General features: G+C 42.5%; 1 protein-coding gene across 3 annotated transcripts; it reads right to left on the bottom strand.

Annotated features, from left to right (window-relative positions):
* Positions 1 to 2,426: 2,426 nt before the first annotated feature.
* LOC146364323 (protein FAM110A) lies at positions 2,427 to 26,565 on the bottom strand. Of its 3 annotated transcripts, none has more exons than XM_084917901.1 (3): positions 26,465 to 26,565; positions 5,612 to 5,999; positions 2,427 to 5,311 (listed from the first exon to the last, which is right to left on the bottom strand). In XM_084917901.1, exon 3 carries the CDS (start codon positions 5,299 to 5,301, stop codon positions 3,910 to 3,912), a length of 1,392 nt encoding a protein of 463 aa, XP_084774027.1. In that variant the 5' UTR covers positions 5,302 to 5,311; positions 5,612 to 5,999; positions 26,465 to 26,565; the 3' UTR covers positions 2,427 to 3,909. The 3 variants fall into 3 exon arrangements, with proteins under 3 accessions (XP_084774027.1, XP_084774028.1, XP_084774026.1); XM_084917902.1 differs by lacking the exon at positions 26,465 to 26,565 and adding an exon at positions 13,757 to 13,889; XM_084917900.1 differs by lacking the exon at positions 26,465 to 26,565 and having other exon boundaries at positions 5,612 to 6,161.
* Positions 26,566 to 26,714: the final 149 nt, after the last annotated feature.

Here is a 26,714-nt window from a genome sequence, read left to right as displayed (position 1 = left end):
GAGCCACATGGCACATGGAATGTCACCTCTTCAGAATATGATGTACGTACTGGACCTGTGGCATCTACAAACCAAGTTGTATTTTGCTAATATTATATCACTGAAAGTACAATTAGCTAATATTGTAAGTAGCAACAAAGTAGCTGGGCAAACCATAACCAAGCTAGCATAACTAGCTAAAATAACTAACATTATTGGGATGGAAGAAGCATTTGTAACAATGTGGCATTACTTCAGTGTTTATAGGCATTCTGTAACATTAGGCACATCATTAATTATCGGCTATCTTATTTTTTATTTCAGATGTTTGTTCAACTGAAATAATTACATTTTATCTGATGGTGTCAACTAAGCCTGTCATACAATATCAACAGCAATGGGTCAATGGGTTTGTTTTTCATTTTAAAGAGCTGGTTGTTGAAAACTAACAATGTGCTGACCAAATGTTGACTAAGTTAGCCTCGGGCTAGTTTTCTCTAATTTAGCATGAATCATCACCTGGATTCAAGATAAACTGATCAGAATTTGTTGTTCAAAGGTCAAAGTCGGTTTAACTTAAGACTTGCCCCACTCTTATTTCAGAAAATAAGATCACAAGAACATCTGATACAACCAAACACTCACAAAATGAAGACTCAAATAATAACAGAATTTCAAGCAGATGTCAAACAAGTGTTGACATTATATCCAATGATTAAGTTCCCAAAGTTCTGCAAAAACACTTCTGGTCATTCAGCAAAAATAAATAAATAAATAAAGGTTTTTATGATTGCATTTCATATTTGGTTGGTGCTCGCCTTTCTTCTACACTATAATGACACACATGACTAGTTGTTGGAAACATTACCTGATTCCTCGGTAGTAACATTATCATTGTAAATTAACTTACTGCGATTTAAAGGAATACCCAGCTATTTTGACCAAGTTACCGTACGCTCAGAAGTCCATTCAATTCTCGCACAAGTCTTTACCCCAATTTTCTTTCTTGTTATTTAGCTCCATTCACAGGCTTCTCTGTGGTGCTCTTCCATCTCTGAGCCTTTGACTTTTGCGATCCATTGGTCAGTTAGATTTTCTGCTTCTCTCCTTCCAGCTCAGTGTTGCTGGCTGTTCATCAGAGCTGCTTGGGAAATGAAGCAGGCTGCTGTCGTGATGCCCAAACCCAGGTTCCAGGCAGCAATATTTATCATTTGCAACAAAGTTCCCCACTTCATCATACTTCAACTCTCTAACCACCCACTCACTAAAAACCAGTCAAGAGAATGTCAATCAAAGCTATGTTTTGGCAGACATAATGAATGAGACCATACCAGGGTTTGAAAGGACTAGTTTCGGGCATGAAACAAGAACCTCAGTCCAGCTGTTTGAAAATGCCATAACACAGACATAAGAAACCAGAACTGCTCATCTGAAGTGGTGTTTGATCTGAAGAGTTGGTCTGGAGGGGTGATGAAATTATAGTTTACAGCGAACTGGATCCCAGACCGTTCAAAAACCCAGGATGGTTGAGTTGAAACTAAATGTTATTCCTTACAAAACATATTAAAGCAAGTTTATTCATCATTAGTACAAAATATTCTTACACTTCAGGGCTTTGACACTGCATCTTGCCTGAATTGTTGAGTATATTTAATATGTTTTGGAAACTCTCTCTGCAGCTTTAGGATCAAACACTTATGTGATAAAATAAATCTATCAATTACAAATACCCTAACAAGTCCACAACTGAGTTCTTAGTCTTTAAAGCGCACAACTCTCGAGAACTAGCATACATCTTGCACCACATGCATGTTTATTTCAAGTCAGTTGCAGTGGAATCAAACAATAACAGAATCACTGAGGAGTGTTTCAGGCTACTCCAGCATGAGCCACTTCTCTGCACGTGTCCTTTGATCCATAAAGCACTAAGCTTTTCGGTCACCTTCCAAACCCCAAAAGCAGAGATTCTGGAGTTAGAGGGAGTTTCAGCTTTTGATTGCAAAGCTGCTACTAGAAATTGGCCCCTTTCACACTGCCTCCCCTTAAAGCAGTTTAAAGACCTAAAAGGTCCAGATCTCTGAAAAAGGTGTCACAAATGGCACAGTGAAGGAAAGTCAGACTTTATCTACACTGCAGTTTGTTCCGTCTCACTAAATATCCGTTTCAGTACTTTTGAGTAAAAACATAACAGTAGCTCCTAACCTGGTGTTACGGATTACAACTTGCTCAGCAATTTTGTGCTTATGTCAGATTGCCATGTGTCAATTATTCATGTTGAAATATAATTTAAAGCAGACCTGCTTCAAATGAACTGAGCTGGACTCGGCGGCAGCCTATCATAAACACCAAATAAATCAGAGGAGTGACTGTTTGGAGCCATACGCTGGAAGCACCACCATCTGCCTTAATATTTAGAGAGAAATAAAGAAAAACCATGAAGAGTAACATAATTGAACATTTTGTTTTTTTATTAACTGCTCAGAATACACCATGGTAAAGCATTTTCCATCTCTCATCTCTTGAAGACTCTTTGGGCATTGAGTGATGGATTCAACAGCATACTTTGTTCACCACCGCCACAGCTCCTGTGTTCTCCGGCCCTCTCGTCTGAGGAAACGTGACCACCACTCACACTGCTGGATAGCTTACGAAGGCGGTAGATGCAGAGGAGAACTCGAGAGAACTCACACAGGGTGAGGGAGGAGACAGACCTCTTGTTCCCAGACAAACAGGAAGTTGAATAAATACACAACAGTCTCACTTTCTGTGCTCCCCACAGAGAGACAGGTGCAACATTCACACTTTGCATTTGTCTCCTTCCTGGATTTAACTGTCATCCTACATATACTGTGATTCTAGTAAACACCATCAGATTGCACTTAAGAACAGAGATTGAATTCTGTACACAAAGTCATCCAATATTAAAAAATACATTAAATTACATTTTCCAAATAAATATTGGTCCATTTTGTTAGTATGCCATCTTCCTGAGACACTTTCAGAGCCGCAGACATATTCATACAGCAAAGATAGCTTTTCTTTTGATCCATGAGTATTCTCTTTTCAGTCTTCCTTTCATCCATCTTTTCGTTTTTCCCTCCAATTTTTTCCCACCCTGGAGGCTAAATATCTTTGTCATGTTACACTTACTTCAACCGCCTACATGTGAGCTCATCCTTCATCATATGACTTGCTCTCATCCGTGCAGGGACATACACAGCAAACTGATTTCTCGGGCTGCACCAGCACAGCGTGAGCCACGATGTGAGAAAGTGTTGCGGATGCGCACAATTAGAAGACGTTGCACTCCGATATACAGACAGCACTAACTGTAATTGACCTGAACGTGAGTCAGTGCAGTGAACTTGTGTGCAAGGAAGACGTGTGCTTGATGACATACCCTAAAATATAATGTATACAAACGATTCACTTGCATGCTGACACAAACGTGTATAATAACAGTCCAACAGCCTAAAAGGTTTTTGAAAACAAAAAAACAAAAGACAGGAATATGATCGTAGAAGCTGTTTGTGTGAAAAAGTTTCACAGTATCAACGTGGTTTTCTTCCTGGCTTGCTCAGTGGCAGTCTGCCTTTGTGCCAACACACACACACACACACACACACACACACACAGTACCTTTACATAAGGAGACCCTATCGCAATCATCCTCTGCCTTCATCCTCACCATTCTCTGACTATTATTGCTTTCAATACCAATATTGTTATACAAGACCTACAAAAGGAAGAGGGGGGGGTGCATCTTCCGCTGCAAGTCCTGACTTGCAGCCCAGTTCTAAACATCTGATGTGAAATTCCGAGAACAAAAAAAGAAAGTCTTTACAAGAAACACATCAACTGCAGGATTATCCGTATCTGTAACGTAAGGCAGCAAAAGATGAACAAACAGGAGTCCGAGTCCCTGACGGTCTATACGTTAGAGACGGCGTTGTTAGAATCTCTCGCCTGTCGGATGCCGTACAGCCACTTGATGACTCGAGCGTTCCTCTCGATGACAGAGATGCCATACGGGACCCGCTCATTGGCCCTTGACGGACCGTCGTCTTCGTCGTCCTCGTCCTCCCTGACCCGGTCGTCCCCACACTCCGAGCTGGGCGTGCTAACGCTTCGGAGCTTGGAGACTGACACAATGTCTGAGTTGGCCCTCGTGAAGCGCTCCACTCCGCCCATTCCCTCCACCTCCTCGGGGTCTAACCCGCAGTAGTTAAAGAAACGCTCCAGGTCGGCTGTGGCACGGGAGTAGCGGTCGCTCAGGTCCGACTTGGAGCGGTGCAGTGATGGGTGCTTGCGGGCAGACCCCTTGGAGCTGGCGTTTGAGATGCGGGTGAAAGCGGGTGAGGCTGGAGGGATCATGCCTGCTCGGACTAGCATTGGACTGGGTGGCAGGTAGGCTGAAGGAGCGGGGATGGCTTGGGATGACTGAGGGAGGGGTTGCGGTTGATTCTGAGAGGGGGGAGGGGGTGACGGGGGTGGGACTTGGGGGTGTGCGACTTGGCCCTGGGGTGTCTGTCTGGGCCTGAGCTGTGGCTGCAGCTGAGCTCTCTGGGGCTTCCGTATCTCAGCATGAGGCCGAACGTCCACCCTGCGTACTGTCACCGAGTTAGGGGAGCTGTAGGGAACTGGAACGCCAAAGCGGGGGGCGCGAGCTGGCACAGGGGGCGGACGTCGAGTCACTTCTGCTGCCGCCGTCCGAAGATGATTGTTGAGTGGAGAGGAGGTGCAGGAGGAGGTGGACGATGAGTTGGCGAGGGTGTGATTCAAAGGTTTGAGGTTGTTGGAGAGTCGGCTGCTCCTCTCCTGCTCTCCTGAAAGACTGCTACCGATGCTCTTAGCTCCCGATGACGGAGATGACGAGGAAGGGGAGGTGGAGGAAGAGGACTGGGAACAATGTGATGGTCCATCACATACGTCATTGATTAGGTTATTTAGAATATCCAAGTTAAGAGCAGGTCGTCTCCTGTCTCCTGCTCCCTGCCTGCCTGCAGTGTGCTCCCCCTCAGCCGGCGATCGGTTAACTTTCCGGGCTGGAGGGGTGTTGATCATCATCCCCGAAGGGACGAGGGGCTTGCGGATGATTGGAGGCTGGATGGGGGCCTGGCGGGTGAGTGCCACCTGCTGGCTTTTAACATACTTGGCCTTGTCGGCCTCCAGGCGCTCCACGGCGCTCAGTTTGCGGGCCCCGGGCTCAGCCTGTCGGCGGAAATAATCCGGACCCTTGTTGAGTATCCTGAAAGGCATGGCAGAGGTAAAGGGGACCCCGGCCAGACGGCCATCTGAGGGCCGCAGGGTCTCCACTGGCATTCTGCACGAGCTGGACAGAGAAAATAGAGATTTTCCATGAGTTACAAGTAATTGGAACATAAAATAATTCACTTGTATGAAAACAATTTTACAGCTTCATGGTCAGACACTAGCTGACAGGAGGAGAGGCAGGCGAGCACCTGGCTTTAATGGTCAGTGAACATCCTTTTAGAGCTCCCACACATCCTCTCTAAGCTTAAGGGAAACAAAAAAAAAAAAAAAAAAAAAAAAAGGGCTCTTTTGTACTCTTTTCTCCCCACTCCTCCCCCTCTCACACCCGTGCTCTCAGAACCCCCTTTAACTTCCTTACCGATCGCTGTGCTGCTCCTCTGCCTTTCGTCTGTCCTCCACGACACCTCTCTTGCACTTTTATTTGTCCCTTTTCCCAGTCCGGGCTCAGTGAAAGGCTACTTGCGAGACAGGGTCAGTTGGGGTCAGATCCTCCACACCAGCCTTGTGCAGACCACCTCTATTAACTCAGCTGTGATCCAGAACAGTGAGAGTCAGGGTCAGTCTTTTTCTTTTTTTGTTTCTTTAAATCCAAAAGGCAAGTCTTGTAGATCAGTCGTCAGTTACACAGACAACACCACAGGCTCTCTGATCCTCTTTACAATCCTCTGTTTAGGCCCAGCCCGCCTGTCCAGTTGTGATCAGATCCAAAAAGCCGGCCGGCAACTCAGCAGGAGCGACCTGTAGTCCTGGAGAGGGTTAGAAAGAAACAAGTCCAAGTCAGATAAACCTCCACTTTCTTTCCACCGTTTAATAACATAACGCATCCACACATACTCTCTCTTTCACACATGCACACACACTTCTCTGGCTGACAGACGGGGACTCTCTTTAAAACTGAAGTGGAGCAGACGGGACAGGCTTTAATACAGAGTCTGGCTCCTCCCAGCCAGCCAATCGCATGTCACCGGGAGACTCGGAGGGGGTCCAAGGGGCGGGCTGGGAGGCGAGAGGTGTGCTCGCATTGGCTAGGCTCAAAAGAGAGATCCTGACCAATTGGGCCCCTCCCCCCTGCCTTTCAAGCACAACAAAACTGAGGCAGGGCTTTCATTCAAATGAAAATTCTTTGAAAGGGAGAAAGGGGGGAGAGAAAGGGGGCGGCGGGGGGGAAAAGAGGGGCACGCAGATGCAATTTTTACATTGACTTGCATCAAGCTCAGTGGGGTGCTATGAAAACATGTGAAAAAACACTGAAAGCCTGCACAACTGTTCCTGCCGCTGAGCTCTTTGTGTGGCTGTTTGTGTGTTTGCATTTTAGCCTAATGAAGACAAAGTAGATAAAGATCACCGACCCCAAAACCTGATTCTGCTTTAGAAAAAAATAAATAAATAAATAAAAAATAGTGTAAGAACAAACCAAAGTTTAAACAAAGAACTGGGACAAAGTTTTTTCCTCTGCCGGAGCACAATTAACTTGTGGATTATTTCTCTCAGTTTCAGGGCTTTAAGACACTGCTAACACATATGCTGTTCATTTATTTCCCCCTTCAATTCCACAGAAAAAAAAAACAAAAAAAAAAAACAACCCCACTCTCCCCCTCTTCCACACCTCTTCCCTGCTGCATGTTATCATTTACAGCATTACACTCCAGGGTTACATCACATCCAGATAGACGGCACGGTGCGTCCCCTCCCCCACCTCCACCTCTTCTCCAGCACGTCTATCCACACATTTTTAATTAATCTTTTTATAGCAGTTTTCCTTCCCCGTCTCCCTCAACATGTGACCCTGTTTTCCCCAACATCTCGCCCCGTCTGACTCCCTCTTCACACTCACATCCACAAACAGCAGACCAGCAGCAGACGAGAGAGAAAAACTGACAGCTTACACACGCTTAGCTTTCATCTTGTAACAGACCAAAGAAGAGTTTAAAATAGCCTACGTCAAACTACTCAAACTAAACACTTTTGCAGCACAAAAATAAAAACAGAAAAAAAAAAAGATTCCCAAGCTTCTGCACAAAGCCTTTGGGAATATATGCATTCAAGGGATAGAACAAAAAAATAATAATAAAATAAAGAGTCTTTTATGAAAACACAATACAGAGAAAGCTTGAAGTGAGCGCAATGTAGGAAAAGAAAGGAGAGGTGGATTAGCAGACAGAAAGTCATGAGATGACGTCAGCACAGACTTGTCTTGGTGTCCTAAAAAAGCTCAAACCACTGCAGGGAAGCAGCTCTACTGTATTTTTTCCACATGTTCATCCTTATCATAACTTATCATAGCGCTCAATGCAACTTAACATGGTTAAGCTTTAACGCACAACACGTCCAGTTATGTGACACCATGGTGGCGCTCCACCCGCTAATGTAAATGCCTGCAGCACACAACAGTAAATACACTGAAGACCACAACCCACCTGGAGCCACTCACACACTCCCCGTCACTGTGCTGATTAGCACTTTCATCCTGACTGTGTAAGTTGAGGAATTCTCCATAAAACATATGTAAAACATCACTGATCTGCTGCTGCATGTGGATCTCTTTCTTTCACATTGTTGTTTTCCTACATTCATCATCCTCACGACAAACTAACTAGCAGTTTAACAGCTAAAGGGTTAAAAGGTTTCAGGTAATTATAGAATTTCTTGTCCCTAAATCTACTCAAAGAAACTCATCTTAGAGAAAATGCTTTAACAGAAACGGTGAAGACAAACGTTAGGTCACAGAAACCTCAGCCACCTCGGTTTTAGTATGCTGTGGCCTTGTCATTACACTTACACAGCCCTCTGCCAAGAGGAGGAAAAAACACACCTCCTTTGCTCCAGATTTAGAGTCTTTTCATCTCTTTAAAAACACTAATTTGTGTAAGAACTGCCAACCTTTGCTGGAGTATTTGTTCTATTTCACTGTGTCCCAAAATGTCCAGCCAAACAGCTTGTGATCCAAAGTCTACACATTTTGTCTTTTTAAAGTGTGGTTATTGATTTCTATCACTCCTAATGACTAACATACACTTATACACAATTACTGGTGTGAACAAATCCCACAGACACAAAGGGGGCAGGAGATCCCTGTCACACCAGCATAAACCCACCTCTGCTGATAACTCTAATCCCCTGATCCACCCTTTATTCGGTCTTTTTGTTATCATACTGCGCTCAACAGTTTGTGCATTGATATTGTTAGTGAAGGAGAACGAGTTCCAACAACTGACAACAATTATCGTCAAACTGCTAAATGAATTCCCTCTTCATGGAGATTAGATTTGCTTTAACTATGTAAATGTTAACCCAGTTACCCTCCTTCCTTTGAGCCTGCCAATGAGAAGAGTCGTCCACATGCAAATACTGTGAGCCTGGATAGTCACTACTTTAAAAACAGCAGCTATTGTCATTCATCTTCTCCAGTGAAAGGGGTCAGATGGCTAAAAGCCGCTCTGCTAATGGGACTAATGTGTGTGCAAACGGCACCATTAAGCCTCTCGTCCCCACTGGTCCACGAGTTGAGCGTTGCAGCAGCGCTCCGTCTCGTTTCTCTTAACTTTTCTGCCTCTCGGATTCAGTTCATGTTCTGTAACTGCAGTTGATGATGTCTCCAAAAAGGCAAAGGGCCGAGGAATGATATTCCTATTCCTCAATGGAAACTTGCTCATTGTGATTATCATCACAAAACTATGCAAACCGCTGAGTTGTTATGAATCGGACCGTTTTTACGTTCAGTTTTCTAACCACCATATAAGTGGCCAACAACATGGTTTATGATGTCTGCATGAGTGAGAGAGAGAGAGACTGCGTTTCATGGCGTGTGAGTGACTGTGGGGGGTGAATAACAGAATGTTTGAAATCAAAGAGAGAAGCCCAAAATGTCTGCGCGCACAAATGTTGTAAAGCAGCTGAAAGGAAACAGTGACTGGCATTTTACCACAGCTGACTTGACCGTGCCGCCGGCTTAAGTGTAATTACAGAGAGAGCCCATGAATGGGAGCAATTTGCTTTGCCAATATTTTCTAGCAAGTTACTGAATAAGTAGCAGCTCGTGAGGAAACGGGTTGCAGTGGAGGAGGGTGGGGGAGGAGGAAAAAGGAAAAGGTGAGAATAGGCAAGATTAGAAAATATATAATAGCAGAGAAAACAAGAGAAAGCCCAACTAAGAGAGATAGTGTCAACCTCCCATCCAGGGTGAGCCTCACAATAAGAATGAATCATACTGAGTCTTAAACAGTTCCTGATGCTGACTCAAAGCCAGAGTGCAGCTCCATGCGATACTATTCAAATCCTTCCATTTTTGAGCCTGTCAGCTTTACCCCAGCATGGAAGGAAAGAGGTGGTGAGTTCATCAGCAGTGACTAGTCAGCTGCTTCACCCACTGGAGGGATGAGCGGGAAGCCGGGATTTATTTCACAACAGAACGTGAGTGGGAAAGAGAAAACCAAACAAACGTCCTCGGCTGGAGTGTGGGCAATTCCTGCAGGTTGACCCTGTTTGGCGGTGAACTTAGCTCATCTATTTCTGGACACTTGGAGTTTCCCGGTTTGCTCCTGAAGCCTGTGAACACCCGACTGTCAACTGCAAGGAAGCCCACATGGAAATGCTGCACTACAATCCAAAGTGTTCAGCAAAAAAAAAAAAAAAAAAAAAAAAAAAAAAAAAAAGCAAAACAAACAATGCTCCATGCTCATAGAAACGAATAATGATAATGAAGTCAGTGAGTGGGTAAGTGATCTAGTGAACCAAAATCACATGCTTCAGACTGCTCAGGCAGTTTTTTTTCTGCTCCTAGCTCTGTAGATGACTGAGCGCACTTATCCCTGATTTAGTTAGAACTAAATCATTCACCTGCTGTGCAAACCTGTTTGCAAGTTAAGCCAAAGGAAGGTCTACAGAGTTATAGTACCAAAACCCAGTTCAACAAAAGGTCAAGAAACGGGACAGTAAGCAAGATGGATCGTATTAACAAATCTCTCATCTCAGTGCAGGGTTCAGCTGGTGTCCTCCCTGTGGCTTCCCGATGAACGATAACCTGATGAGAATCAGACCAAGCTTGGACAGAAACTAATGCAACACAAGCCCCTGCCCATTATCCCACTGGGACACTCAGCTTCAGTTTCTAAAAATCAATAGAGAGCTTAAAAGAAGGGTTCAAAAAGTTATCAACCACTCCCCTTAGGGCTGATTTAGGGAACTCCTAAGAATGATAATGAAGACAGACAGTTGTTCGTGACAGCGCCAGACCTTGCTGTTATTCTCTTGAGTGGCTATCAGCTTCAGCCACGTTGCTTGTTTCCAACTGAAAAACAGCTCCTGGCTGGATGGACTGACATGCATGACTGAAGTGTCTGGACAAGGTTATGCAACTGTTTTTATACGGACAGGAGTCGAGTCGACTGCAAAAACAACCACTGAACCATAAACCGACAGTTATTATAGCATCCAGCTCCAGCTCGTCTTTTTTCCCCTGGATCTCCCCGCTTCTGTCAATCCATCCGTCCATCTCCCCTTAAACCCCCTCCTCCACCTCTGCCCATATCTGTCTGTGTCTGTGGCCCCAGGAAACGCACGCATCCATGTACAATTACACCAGAGGGGGGAAAATGGAGGTCAAACCAATGAACTCTTGTGTCTGTGTGCCTGTGTGTTCACGTCAGGAAGAGAGTTTTGACTGAGTAGGTAATCAGAGGAGAGCAGGTGGCTGAGTCCTCTCTCGGGAAAACTAAGCCAAGCTGTGAAGACAAATACAGAACATCTGTGATGTGTCCACATTTGTAAAATAAAGGGAAAAAATAGATATAGGGATCATTTGAGTGCAGTAAGTAGTAAGAACAGTGTGTAAAGTGTATGCAAAGAAGATGATAAGAACATCTAACGGGTATGTAAATGAAAATGAAACATCTGCCTTTTACTCCAACTTCCTTTTAAGCTGACATCAAGTTAAGATGTGTCAGACAGAGAAGACTATATAAACAGTGCATACAGACACAACATTAACATAAACAGATTCTTATAGTGAGTCAGGTTAGCAACACAACCAAGTTAGTTAAGGCATTATAACAATTTAGCCAATTCAACTCTTAACCCGTCAAGTAATATTGTGTATGAATTTGCACTGTAATATGGTGAACAGAGGTGGCGGACGTTAGCAGGCAGCAGTGCAAACAAGACTGTTGAGTTTATGGATTTAGCTAGTTCTGACCACAATTAGTTCATTAGAGTGTAATTAAAATTACTGCCCGAGTTCTAGTGTATTTTTGCTAAAGGTCTGATACCCATGAAGTTTAGGTTTTAAAACTAAGAACTATTCCTGAGCTCGAGTGCAAAATAATACGTAGGTATATAAATTAGACTGCCTGATATTTGCATATCATTAGCCATTTTTCACCCTTTCAACCACTGATAGAAAAATGCATATTTTGTTAGCAACTGTGATCCTAAACTACATATTGTCAAGAGGCGCTTCACACTTATTGGTGTGACCCTCTTGAGTGGGGGGTAAACTATACCTATGACCCCCCCCCCCCTCAGGAGGGTCCCATGAGGCTCACACCCTTCAGGGCAGGAGGCTTACAGTGGTATGTAAATTACTTGTGTGCTGTGCTTTTATTTTCACTTTAGAGCTCATTAGAGTTACACGGCTCAATTGTAATCTCAGAGCGCCACCCTCCAATCGTCACAAAATGTTAAATATCTGTGAGATTTATATAGTTTAAGCACGCTGTAACCGCTTGAGGTAGAGCATCAGAATTTATAATGACCCTTGATTTGCTTGACACGTGCAATGAGTCTCATCACAGCCACTTCAGACTTCAGGCTTCTGCACTGAATGTATGTAGGGTCTACAACAGGGGTCCCCAGTCCACGAGGGCCGGTGTCCCTGTAGGTTTTAGATCTCACCCTGGGTCAACACACCTGAATCACATGATTAGTTCATTACCAGGCCTCTGGAGAACTTCAGGACATGTGAGGAGGTCATTTATCCATTTGAATCAGCTGTGATGGATCAAGGACACATCTAAAACCTGCAGGGACACTGGCCCTCGTGGACTGGGATTGGGGACCCCTGGTCTACAACATAGCCTATACAAGTGCCCACTGCCAACCTTTACATGCCTGTGAAGGCTTAAATTTATGATGCAGAAAAAAGATTCAGCACTGTCATTTTTATTTTAATTTTCCCCCCAGAAATATAACAAACTGTAAGAACTTCGACGATTCTTTTCCCTCCTATTCTGGGTACTAACATGCAGGGCTACCACTCATTGAATTTACAATGCCTGAAGACATTCTGCCATTGCTGCATCTCCAGAGGATAAAATAACTCTGATCCAGCAAAGATTTTTTGCTGATTACAGAATCCACTATGATATACCCACCCACCCCCCCATCTGATCGGAGTTTGCATCAGTGGTTGGGGGCAACTACTCCCACCTCAGTCAGCTGGAGCTAATCTATTAGACAACGCACACTCACACCTTGGGGTATTAAAGCATTAAAGTAAATATACATACTAATGCAATTACAGGGTAGCTGCATACTAAAAGGACATAACTGTGTTAAGCACAGTCATCTGCTGCCATAAAGAGACACAGACACACACACACACACACCTCTGCTGTAAAGGCAGAGCCTGAAAGCAACCAAAAATAAAATAAAACAAGAAGAAAAAGGAGGAGACTGAAAATATCCCCCCTTCAACGCAGTGATGAACACATTCCAGACACAATCACCCATCGCTGTCCTTAGTCAGATAAAGAACACACACAGAGGGGAGGGAGAGCGGTCACTGGAGTCGCCTCAATGGCTAGGCCTCAGAGTTGGCTTGGATACAAGGAGTGTTTTACTCATACATGTACAGACACACTCACACAGGACACATTCTTCTGCCCTTAACCCTTTGTGTAATCCTTGATTGGCTCTCACACTGGTGCTGATAGCCTAAAAATCATTCATGGGGAAAAAAAACAAAAAAACAAAAAAAAAAAAAAGAGTGGGGAAAAGTCAACTTGTTTAAAGAGAGATATGTGGGAGATAAACTGAAGCACCTCTGGAGTGACAACAGTCAGCACAACACGTTGCTCTACAACAAGAATTTAAATTCAGTTTTAGGGAGGGTACATTGTTGGCTCTGCCAGCACACGTGCAGCTTCGCAGCCCCTTACAGCTGAGAGAATGAAAATAGTCCTGGAGCAGAGCTGCCAAAAGTTATAATCAAGACCAGTATTTTTAGGTTTGGCATCCAACTCAAGGACAAGGAAGCACCGGCAGCGACAGAGAAACAGACAATAGCACCCGCTGTGATAATGGAGGATTTCATCCAGAACTGAATGTCATTTTAATAAAACAGGGAAACGAAAACCAAATCGTTCCATAAACTGACAACTTTGAAGCGTGACCTGTCCTGTGGATACCTGCCAGAGGAACAAGCCCTCCCCTCCGTTTAGATAAACAACCCCCACGTGTACACACTGCTGACTGTGCTCAAACAGGAGAAAAAGCAAAGTTTACTTACGTTCTTTCAGCTGTTAGCCGGCTCTAGGAAACCCAAAAAGAAATACTGACGTAAATACCCTAACGTGTCAGGCTGAAGGAAGCAGGCAGCAGCTCCAAGCGTGCAAAGCTGTTCTCAGCTGCTGCGAGTTACCAGTGAGCCAGTACTTGTGTATGAGCCAAATGAACACTAACCTGGAGGGAGTCTCTGCTCTTCAAGCTATAAGACTCTCCCCCGTCTCCTCCCACATCCAAGGGAAGACTCCACCTCAGGAAAAGGCCGGAAAAAAAAAAACAAAATAAACCCAACACTATGTGAACAGGAAGCCTGAGTTTTTCCAAGCAGTGACACAAACCTTCCCGACACTTTTTAACTCTTTGAAATTGTCCCGTCAGTTACCCAGAACCGTGGCACCGTTAATACCAGAAAAGGTAACGGGGCTTTGTGTGTCACATCCGTATGCTGAGGTATCGCCAGTCACTATAAGGGAAAAATCAGAGAAGAATAAAGACGTTTCTTTAACAGCTTTAGCAGAATTATCAGTCTCAGAAAAAAAAAAAATGGTAAAGAAACATTGTAGGTCACTGAAACGCTTCGGCAATCAGCATCTAGTGGAAGCAGTATGTAAACACTGAATTACTAGTTTTTACCTCTTGACCCTCTCGTCCCCATGAAGACTTTTCAGAGCAAATAAATAAATAAATCCAAACTTAACTCTGTGGATTCTATTTTATCATCTCATCTTAACACTGTAGAGATAAACGGCCAGTCCCTCCAGAGCAGAGATGCACTGATCTAACATGTGGACTGTACAGAATTCTGATCTTGACTTAAAAAGCTGCAGCAGATATGAGTGACAACAGCTGATGGGACATCAGCAGCTAGCAGGAGAGCTAATGTACTCCCAAAAATGCCTGCGACACAGTCTTCCTTTACTTAAATGTAAAGTTAGTCAACTGTGGTCACACCAAGTTGGTTTGACTGGAAAGTTCCAGCAAGAAGACGCCTTGGCCTCCATCTTTTATCTACTTTCACTTGTTATCTTTAGTCAGAGAGACATTATATAAAAAGGTAGAAACTAGCAGGGCATTTGTTTGTGTAACACTTAAGTGTTGTCATCAACTCAATTATTGTTATTTCACTTCCTGCCTTTTTTGCAGCTCTACAGACGGGTGGAGGGCGGGTGGGGGCGATGGTCCGGAAAAGGAGAAACTAAACCGTAAATAACAGTTTCATGCAGCAGAGTAATGACTCTCACGCAGAGCTTAAATTAGATTTGTGCCTTAGATAAATATTGCCCATCTCAGGCCTAATTTGATTTGACATTTTCCTAAATGTTAAATACAGATTTAGTACATTTATATTACTGGATTTATTTGCAAAGTTAAAGCAAAGTCCACCCTGATGTTGACTTACTAATAAAAAAAAAATAAAATGATTAGGTGCTAGGTCAGTGTTCAGTATCGGTACCCAAAGCCAACATATGTGCATCTAATCCCAAATGGAAACGCGGCATCCCTAATCATAAGGGCTTTGTTTGGTGTCAACCTCCAAACCATTTTAATGGTAGAGTTAAGATGACTACAATTTTCCAGGTGGGTTCCATTTAATTTACCATCTGTGACAACGTCCAAATAAAAACACTCGTGGCTTTCTTCAAGTGAAATATTACCCCTTTCCTCTCCAACAGATCCAGAGATAACGATGTATGCTAGTAAGTGAGAAAGTCGGGAAGGGGAGTGGCTTAACAGACAGTGGGCGAATTCAAGAAAGCAAATATTATTATCAAAGAGGTGTGGCTGAGGATATCCTGTCACTGAAGGCAGTAAAACAGCAGTTCAGGAGAAGCCTTACTACTGGAATACCTCGACAGGATTCCTGGAATACTATATATAAAGTTCTGTGTACTATATTTAAAGAACACAAAAAAGCAAAACAAACTTGTCTTCTACATTCAATATTTTTTTTGTTAACATCTTCCACACTGTGGCTGAGCTGCTCTTGCTCATTACAGTCTGAACACACAGCAGCGCTTGTTTAAAGGAGCAGTCAGGGCAGGCTGCACCAGACCAACAAACACATACACAGATTCAGGTGCTCACAGTCACAGGTTTGAGTCCGACACACATGAACACAGCGGTCGGTCATTCTTCTGAGGCAGCAGCAGTAGGAGGGGACTTTCACTCCATGCTGCAGAGGAAACGCTGTTGAGGCTCTGCATTAACACAACGGGAGTAGGTTAGATAGGACAATAAATAGTTCAGCTGGGTTGACACATTCCAACACCTTCTCTACCTCCACTTAGGCTCTCCTCCCTCCCTTCCTTCCTCTCCTCCCTTCCACTTCATCACAAAAACTTCTCTATTCCCCCTGCGCATAATCTGCTAACTTTTATCCTGTGTCAAAAATGTTCCACTTTTAGCCTCTCCCTTTCTGTTCCACGTGCTCTCATCACGCATGCAGAGCTACATGATCTCTGACCAGTATGACATATTAGCCTCTTTTCCCACTACTACCTACTCGGCTTGACCAGACCATTAGGGTTTTCCATTAGGTGGTAGGACAGGTACCAGGTACTTTTTAGTACCTACTTGACGTAAGCAGGTCGAGATGAAGGGGGGAGTGACATCAATGGATGAGTCATGACAGCAACTCCTTCACAAGAATCAAACCCGCCATTTTTGAAACCCACAACAAGTGAAATGGCTAAACACAAACTGACACCATGGTCCAATAATGAGGTGTTTACTATTGGTTTAGCAGCAGGTATATATAACGACACCCCACGCGCATTATGTTGGTTCTCAAATGTAATGGAAAAATGACCGAAGCCCAGAAGAGTAGAGGCAGTACTAGTGAACAAGAGGCAATTGTGAACACCCTCCAGGCAGAAAAAAAGAAACCAGAGATGTGACAAAAACTGCAGTTTCTTTCATGGTCACTTGAGTTTGGCTTTAAAAGGTGAGTCAATCTCAGAGGGATCCCATTTTAAAATACCCAGCTTAAGAGAATTATTACTTTATATATAAGCAGTTATCCAGTTCTCTGTAATGCACCTGTATAGTTTATTTGGCTAACTGATGCTAGCAAGATTGCTAACCCAGCTTGCTAGCATTAGCTAATAACTTCTGTGCATTTATTTGGGAAGTTAAGCTAAATCATTACATTTATTTTTATGATTGCCACACCATAAAACTGCACATAAGATCAGCTGAGCAAAAACAACAACAATAGTTTACTATTTTAGGGTAGAGTCAGCAATTGGCTACTTCAGACTGACATCATTAGCCATCTCAAGCCCAAAAAAACCCCCAAACAAACAAAAAAGCAAATCCAAAAAACTCAAATATAATGATCAATATCCCAGCATTTACAGATCATTTAGACGGTTTAGTGGAGTTACAAGCCAGCCATAAAATCTAGAGCTGACATATTTCAGAACGATACCTCTGTAACTCTGAACCTAAACAAAGATGTAAAACTAAATACCAGATTTTATTATGAAATTATATTATGATCCTATAAGGACAGGACTATATCGTGTAAAAAGGATGCTGAAGCACCAAGACAGGATGATACTTCTTTGCAAATGTGGAATTTTCTCATATATTCAAATTTATGACTGAGACATGGTGCTCTAAGGATCTGAAGCAGTCAGAGAGCGTTCCCTGAACGTCTTCCATTAACACACATGACTGTGCTCTGAGACTCAGAGGAGGCAGGTGGATTAAATGTATTAGTGTGAATGTGTGGTGCCTTCTCATTTGGCAAATACTCTGTGATCTATGATACACAGATGCACAAACAGGCTCTCATACAATGTTGAGTCAATATTGACAACCCACTGGAAGTCTCCCCCCCCCACCCACACACACACAGACACACACACACACACACTTTTTGATTCCGAGACCACCGAAAGAGTGTGAGGAGGGATAAAGTTACAGCTCCACCCACTTTCTCTCATACCACAACTATAATCTCTGTCACTTGATGCACACACCCAGATACACTTCACAAATGCAGGGACTTGCTGGGCTAACATGTCACATTACTCTTCCCGTTACATGCTGGCATGTCCAAGCAGGCCCAGTGTCTGTCATCCTGCAGGAATCAAACTGAGGTAACAGAGTAGGAGTGTTCACATAACTCACAGAAAACTTCTCAAAAGCACTGCTGTAAGAGCTTGGATGAAAAGCACAAGAAGTTACGTTCCTGTGGTCCAAGTTTCTCTATAGATACTCCTGCTAGTTCACACAGTGAAGGGCATTTGCATTCAGAGACCACAGAATTTCAGTGACACTGGACAACTTTAAACTTCATGTTTCCAGCAGTTATTTAAGTGGGCAGGTCCCAAGTTAAACTGAAGCAATTACCAAAGAGAGCGAAGGTTACCATTGATTGACATATGACAGGGCGGTAAATGAACATCCCCATACACAACAAAGTGCTGCACAAAGAGCAAACTGCTTTCTGTGTGGGTGCACCTAAAGTGTTGACCAACACAGAGCAACATGATACTCAAGGACTCTTCACCACACAGTTCTTACTGAGGCAATTACTCCTTGAACATTTCAGGTTTCATTGGATCTTTGCAGGCACTGCTGTAAATTAAATTGTACGTCCCCACTAACCCAGGAAGAAGATTTTATTCATACTGCCCACTTCTACTCTACTCTATTAAAAAGGTACTCCAGAGATTCAGTAATGCAGTTTAAGTAGGAGAATTCACAGGAGGCAGATTTTAAAGCAGTCCTGTTCTGTTCACGTGCACATCCACATTTTAAATTCCAGGACTTGACTGTGACACATGAATTGTGTTAAAAGGTACTCAAGTGAACTTTCTTCTGATTGCCTCCCTCACCCCTAGCATATACAAAACACACAGCAAGGAAACATATGATTGGTTACTGGTTGAAATAGGTATACACTGGATTCTACACTTCCCTCAAAGGTTCATCTCATGAATACTTTTTCATCGTTTGGTTATTTATTTAAACAATTGTACATTCAACTATTTCCCAGGCATAAATACTCCTGAATAGCTATATTGGTGCGATATAAAATCTAAATCAGAATCCTTTAATAATCCCTAAGCAAATTATTTAAACAAATTGTAAACAAAACAAATAAATGCAGCTAATTTTTATATCTGAACACGTGAAAAAAAGTTGAAGCTCCAGCAACAATATGAGTGTTACAAAACTAAAACTACACTTTTCACCCAACAAGTGGCCTTTAACATCCAAACTCCTCAGTGCAAATTCTGTGATGTCAGAGTCAAGCTATGATCCCAAATTAAAATCCCCATTCTTAAAGAGAGAGAGAGAAAAAAAATGGCAGCATAAAGAAGAATGATGCCGCTATGAATTCTTTGCTGGTTAATTACATTTTTACTTGACCTGCAACCACTCAAGCTCTAAAAACCCAGCAACACAACACGTACCAATGCTGTGCCTCAAAGCAAGGCTACTCACTACAACCCTGCACATAACTTTGCTAATGGTGCGTCACGCCTTGTTTAACAACAGTAACTGGACACTACAGGTCCATTATGGAATTAGTGGGAAGAACACTAATGACTGTGTACCAGATTACATCTGTGCTCATTAAGAACACCGTTTACTTAAGCTTACATCAATCCGCACATTGTTTCAGCGAGCTGGGAAAGGCGGCTCAGGCGTAAACCTGCATTTATTTGCTCTTAGGAGAGTCCCTCCTACAGAGTTGGAAAGTCATTTTCTGACTTGTTTTGAAGTCAGAAACAAAATTGCCCTTAAAAGACCGCGTGCTTTGTTCAAACAACATGTGGATAACAGTTTCCAGAATATAGCTCATTTACCCGTCTTACCCGTGATAATAACTATGTTTTCCCACTATGGTAAGCTACCCCTAACAATATAACCACAAATCTAACAATATGACATAAATAACCCGACAACCTGCATGTACTTATTTTAAAGCATCATGTTAACTAATTTTACTTTCAGTAGTCACCAGTGAATAAAACTGCATTTATAGAATAAACAGTCAAATCTGACACTTTCTTAAACTTCCCTTCAAATATCAACTTCTCATTGAATTCTTTGACTGCCATTTATCGTCTCACGTATGCATTTCTTTCCAACTCAAAAACTAACTCATAATCATGTCCTTCCTCATGAAATGGACTCTGTACAACACTACAAACAATTTGCATCTACATGAAGACAGCATTGCAAAAGTGATACTAACATGACACAGCAGCAGAGATCTATAGCATAGCGACATGTTAAAAACTGTTTATTTAGTTAGTAGGTCAGTAGCCCCTGTGTAGAGGGGGCAGGGTAAATAATGGTTAACCAGAAGCCCGTTTCCAAATAATGACCTCAAAACAGCCAGAGGCACCGATGACAAGCAAGAGGCAGAGTGTCCCACACATGCAGTGATGAAGCGTAGACCTCTGAGAATAAAGAAAAGGATGGGTGGCATCCAGACATCAGTCAGTTGTGTCAGCAGGGTGGAGCACAAGGAAGATCCTCGCAAAATAAAAAAAATAAAAAAAATACAGAAGAAAAAATACAGAAGCGCGAACACACCGTATCTCACACACACACACACACACGTAAATGCAGGCGCAGTCATGTGTGTAGAATCCAAGAACTGATGAGCAAGCAGTCAGTGACACGTCAAAGCTAAGCACAGACTCACCAAACCAGATATTTCTACTTCTGTCGTTGCAACTACTTCAGTGTTAACTGTCTAGATCCCAGTATCTGATCCAACTATGATTAATGGCAACTATGATTAATGGTCTGTGCGTGTTCCTGTCTAGCTATCTTTGTGAGGACTGAAATCTGCATTCTACTATACTTGTGAGAACCAACAGTCACTTGTGAGGACACACTCACCAGTCCTCACAAGTTTGAAGGCCTTTTTGAGGCTCAAAATGTGGTTTTAATATCAGGGTTTCAATTAGGTTAGGGTTAGGGTAAGGGGCTAGGGAAAGCATTATGTCACTAAAATAGCTGAACGGGCGTGTGTGTGTGTGTGTGTGTGTGTGTGTGTGTGTGTGGGCTGCTTGTATATAATAGCGCCAAACAAAAACACCATTAACTGTAGATACTGGGAACAAAATAACTATTTTAGTAAATAAATGCTAGAGTAACACTTTCAGAAACTTGTTTTCCTCTTGTGGAGGCTCGCTCAGCTAGCAACTCCACTGAAAATAAAACTAAAAATTAAAAAAAATAAAATAAAATAAATAAAAAAAAAATCATGGGTTTTCCTTTTAATAGGTCAAGTTCCTCTCTGTGCTACACAGCATCTCTTAGTCACTACACCAACATGAGAGCCCCGAGCTGCTGACCTCGAGAAGTCAGGAGATACAGAGGCACAGATTGCCGGGACCAGAGGTCACACTGACCTCATTTCTTAGGAGGAGACTTGACTAAACTGTAAGTACGGCCGCATGACTCCTACCATCTAGGATATTTGGACCAGAGAGGGCTTAACCTGACCGGGAAATTCAAAGAATTCTCTCTGTAAAAAACAAACAAAAAAACAGCATGAACACGAAAAAACAAACAAACAAACATGTAAAAACATTTTTTTGATCAGTTTTTAGAGCCTTTGGTTCTAAATAACACTTCTCAGACACTGGAGGCAGAAAATCTGCTTTGCTCAGCTATTCAAAAATAATAATTGGAAGAGACAAAAAAGAATGAGCAATCTGCAACTGAAAGGAGACACTAAACAATATCTGCAAGTATTTTCTTATATAATGAAGCATTATAACCAGCTCCTCCTCTGGTGAGTGCAGCTGGGAGTCACTGCAGCCTAGTAAGCCCATCGTAGAGACACATAAAGCAATTCTCCACTTGCTTTAGGCTCAAGTGTCCTTAAAGCCTTCAGCCGATCCTCACCACCATAGCCAGCTGCAGTACACTGAAATGAATCTTAAATATTCCCCTATTAACACTTTATGAAGGTTGTTGAATAAGTTAATATATCCACTAGACCATAAAAATTCAACAACCTCACATTACCCTTCACTTACGAGTTCTTGCTTTTATCTCATGACATTAAAATATTGCAATGAAGGACTTTCTTAAAGTAGACCTATAATTGTGCCGTAGATATACTGAATACAATGGTTAAAATATTAAAACATGATCAATGTCTAAAAGCTCATCAAGATCAGTGAGTGCATGTAATCTCTGCAAGCATAAAAAGCTCAGACTTCAGACTGCTCCTCATGTTTTGCTTTAGGGTTAGGGGTGTCCAACTCCAGGTCTCGAGGGCCGGTGTCCTGCAGGTTTTAGACGCGTCCTTGATCCAACACAGCTGATTAAATGGCTAAATTACCTCATCAACATGTCTTGAAATTTTCCAGAGGCCTGAATCATTTGATTCAGGTGTGTTGACCCAGGGTGATATCTATAACCTGCAGGACACCAGCTCTTGAGGCCTGGAGTTGGACACCTTTGCTTTAGGCAGTCCCACCTGTGAACACAGCAGTCCTGCATAGCTACATTTCAAGTCTACTGTAATGGACAGCCAATCAGAAAAAAAAAAGTTGCCTCAAAGGGAGCAGAGCTCGTTTCTGAAAGAGGAACTGGAGAGCTGCACGAAGACCTAGTAACAATAAGTAAGGATTATTTTTTAACTGTCCGGGAGTTGAAAACAAGCAGAATAAGTTTCTTTTAATGGCCAAGGAATGAGTTCAGTAAACTCATTTCAATGTACAGTATTGTGCAAACACTTTAAGTCACCCCTCATTTGATTTATTTTGCTTCCAAGGAGGAATTTTGTCATTTGTCAATTTTTGTCATTTTTAAAGTGGTCTTGAGCATTAGTTAACCAGGCTTTTCTGAAAGGCTTTCAAAGTTTAAACATTGGCTGTTCTTTTCACTCATTTTCAGTCCACACTTTGTACCTGATCATTTTCAGAGGAATGCTTTCTTTGCTAACCCACTTAACACAGACCCGTGAGTCATTCAAGCATAAAAACACACATAACTAAAGGGGTAAACCAGTGTTGTGTCTACACAACAGAGAATTTAGCAAAGAAGCAATTTCTTTAGTTGAATCTATGAAAAGCGAACAAGATGGTTACACAGTGTGAACAGTATCCGAAAGCCATGTGCGTTAAAAACAAGAAACAAGGTCATTCTGAGGACCAGGACTGGACTCTGGGTGATCGATCCAAATGAAATATTTGGTTAAAACTGTCATTAATTGGAGATGAGAGATGTACAACAGTGTCTACAGCCGTTAGTGAAAAATGGTTGAGGCTCTGTCATTGTCTGGGGCTGCATTTCAGCCAGTGCACACTCTGCACCCATTTCCCATTTTCTTAGCAAAAATATCAGGAAATAATGGGTGGGTCAAGACTTTTGCACAGTACTGTATATATGGACACAAGAAAAGATGCTTGACCTCTAATCGCCAGCACATTTGGATGGCTGTGACTCAGCAGACGACAGGGAGTCTGTGTGATCGTTAGAAAGTGCCTAACAAATAAAGTGCTATGAAAAAGTGCTTTGAGGGCTTAGACTCAAAAAGCCCTTCACAAGTCCATTTACTTGCAATCAAAATGAACATCATATTTAGTGACATGTGAGTAAATAAATCTGATACTAATCTGGTTCATCCAACGTAAAGTAGTTCTTGGAACAGTGTTGCATAACGCCCAACTGTAGCTGTGGCTGCGCTGTATACTCTGGCCAAATGGAGCAGATTACTCTCCCTGGTCTGAATAACAGTGTCAGTGTAAAATGACCTCATCGCCATGTCAGTGCAGATTAACTGCAGGACAGGACGAAGATAAAATTCAAAACACAGGTGGCACCGTGGAACAGATGAGAGCCAGAGACAAGTCAGGAAGCTACAAAGACACAAAAGAGGAGAAGAAGAGAAAGAGACAACAAGCAGGACTTGGCAAACTCAGCAAAACAACGCAACGCTGACTGCTTCCAGGCAGCAAGTGTGAAAACGCAAGCCTCTGAGTCAGTCCATGTGACACGATGAATAATACCGACTGTTGCAACAAGCGTAGTGGGAGTCTTTGTGCCTCCTACAAACACACCACTCCAAACTCTCCCTTTGTTAATCTCGGCAAAACTCGACTAAAACAGAACTCATTGTATTTTCTCTCAAAGACGAGTGTTTACTTGTAAACACACACACACACACACACGGAAACCCAGCGTGCACTCTGCAAAGAAAAACATTTTCCCTTGTTGTTGGCTATATTACATTCTACAGCTAGTGGAGCATTACATAGCTTAAGCCACACTATTATTTTGGTGGCTATTTGTTGTGATGGATGGTGTGTAGGTTTCAATGGAAAATATGATATTTTGCAGCTAATCACAGGCTTGCTGCCACATAAACAGTGTGGATAAGCTGAGAGAAAACGGAACACGACTAGACTCCAGCGGTGAGCCAAACTATTATGAGTGCCATCACAGCAGGCTGGGGTAACTTTTCAGATGAGATATTCCAGCATGTGCGTGTCTGTGTGGCAGCTATGTTGGGCACAAACTGTGACATTACAGTCACTGACTAAAAAGGATTGCTCCTCCCCCCCCCCCTTCCCAGAAAGGCTAAAATTAAGACGAGGCACCACCAGAAGGACCAAAATACTGAAAAGTAAACAACAAGAAAGAGTTTTTTGTTCTTAAAAAGATGCTCTGAGAGACTCTGGGACAGCAAAGCATCATTCTGGGTTTCTGCTGGTTCAGAATGACACACATCCTCTCCTCTTACATTAAAGTCCATGAGTCTGATACTTTACTGTGACAAATGTATCCATTGTCTTATCTTTTCACACCTGACATTTTGATGATCAAACATGTCTTTTATATTTGGGCAAATATTATGAAATATGTTGTGCAAAAATAATTTTTTTAAACAAGAAAAACCTTGCTCATTTAAAGCTGATTTATAAAGATTTATAGTCCCGTGTTAAAGGCTACTACGCAACTGGCCACTTTGTTAGGTACACCTGTTTAATTGTTCGCCAACATAGACACCTAATCAACCAATCACATAGCTGCAGCCCAGTCCATTTATCCAAGTCAACATGGTCAACACAACCTGCTGAAGTTCAAAGCGAGCATTTATATTATTTGTTTTATTTATACGAGCACAAAATCATAACTACAGTCATCTACAATATTAGATATTCACTTCTGCTTCAGGATGCATCAGATAACCTAAAAGACCGAGTCAACGCGTCTTTAGAGGTGAGAGGAAGTTCATAAGAAAACAGTGGATTGCTACGTCTAACCATGCACCCTTATACACAAGCACGGTTTCCACGAGTGCTATTTAGTGACACGCTCTTCAATGAATTAAAACAAAACCAAACAGCCCTTTGTTATTTCCACCACTATTTTGGCACTGCTGGTACCAAGTAGCATGCAAAGTTTCTGAACTAGACAAAAGGCTGTTATCAATGTTAACGCAACATCTTCCAATCACATTAGAAGAGCAGGATCTCGTCTATTGCTTCAAAAACAGTGAAAGTACACCCTCGGGCTGTGGTGGGTCTCCGTCTAAAAGCCCCATAAGCTTCTTTCCAGACAACACTAACCCACAATCCTGCTACTAATTGATGTTTCCTCTCTTCAGAAACAAAGTCTTTGCAAATTCTTCAGCAGTCAAATGCGAATACCAGTAGGCTTCACCACTGCTATAAACATGTTTGAATAGTAGTAATGTTTTTCCAGTATAGATGTAAGAAGCAGTCCCATCTACATTAGCTCAATTACAAGCCACAGCAACAACAAAAAAGTGGCAAGTGAGTGACTTTTCTAGGCTGCAAGACACACATTCCTATCCTGGAAATTATTAAGAATGGAAATTACAAGGGTGTGTTTGTGACTGTTGCCCCAGGTGAAAAGTGTTGCAAGGCATTTACCTCACCTCGTGCCCATTACTGCAATCTTTTACCTGCCTACCTCACGCGCAGAATTTTGTAATCAGGTCTCATTGTGGTATCTTAAAGATAACTCAGCTGACCTTTTGACCCTGCTAGCAAAGAGGAGTGGACAGAGAAATTACCCAACATGATTCAGAGCTTACATCACATACAAAACAACTCACTTTGTCTAGACATGCGTTTGACATAGATAGATTAGATAAAATGGACTATATAGATTGAAAGGTTTAAAAAAAAAAAAAAAAAAAAAAAAAAAAAACTTAATCAGCTGAAGAGAAGGCTGCTAGTGTCAATACAGGAAGGGACCTCCAATTCAACAGCAATGCATTTAGGGCCGTAACTTCCTCCTTTGACACAGAAAAGGGAACCGTTTTCCTCCCCCCTGGCAAAAACCTGAGCTTCAATACATCAACATCCCGAGCACAGTGAAGCTCTGCATGACCTTTAAACCAGACTCACATCCTTTTACACGACTTCCTCTTCTTATGCAACACGTCTTTTGTGCACGTTTCCAGTTAAAGAGCACATTTTCCAGCATGGTGTTCTCCGCAACATTTGAGGCCTGCTGCAAGCTCAGTGGGCCATTTCAGACTCTACAATCGCGATCCTACAGATCCACAGTCAATATCTTCAATAGTAAAACTAATTCGTATCTTAAGGTCACCTTAACACAATGCAAAAAGATGTCCATCTTCCTTAGATGCGACTCCACTAGCCAATACACTGTGGCAAAGGTGTATTCCTCATACAGGTGCGTAACATTAACCTATACAAATGAGCAGTTCAAAAAGATTACTCACCTGCAAAACCAACTCTGAGTAAAGCAAATACAGTTCGACGTTCAAACAGCTGTGTCAAAGCATCTAAACACAAGTAAACCAACAGCAAGCTAACGGCATTGGAGTTCACTTTCACGAAACTTTCAATGTTGGCGCGGACGACTCCATTAATTAACTCTGAACACACGGTTACATTTGGGCTTTTGTAAAAGGGCACATTTAAAGCCTTTCAGTCTCTCCGATAGCACTGTAATAATGCGTTTACACTGTT

This window comes from Perissodus microlepis, chromosome 20 (assembly GCF_051167445.1).
Source record: "Perissodus microlepis isolate ML-2025 ecotype Zambia chromosome 20, ASM5116744v1, whole genome shotgun sequence".
Classification (NCBI taxonomy): Eukaryota; Metazoa; Chordata; class Actinopteri; order Cichliformes; family Cichlidae; genus Perissodus; species Perissodus microlepis.
This window is presented reverse-complemented; position numbering and strand designations above follow the sequence as displayed.

Bases quoted from the DNA above. Each gene is read 5' to 3' on its own strand.
- LOC146364323 (XM_084917901.1), bottom strand. From the start codon at position 5,301: ATGCCAGTGGAGACCCTGCGGCCCTCAGATGGCCGTCTGGCCGGGGTC.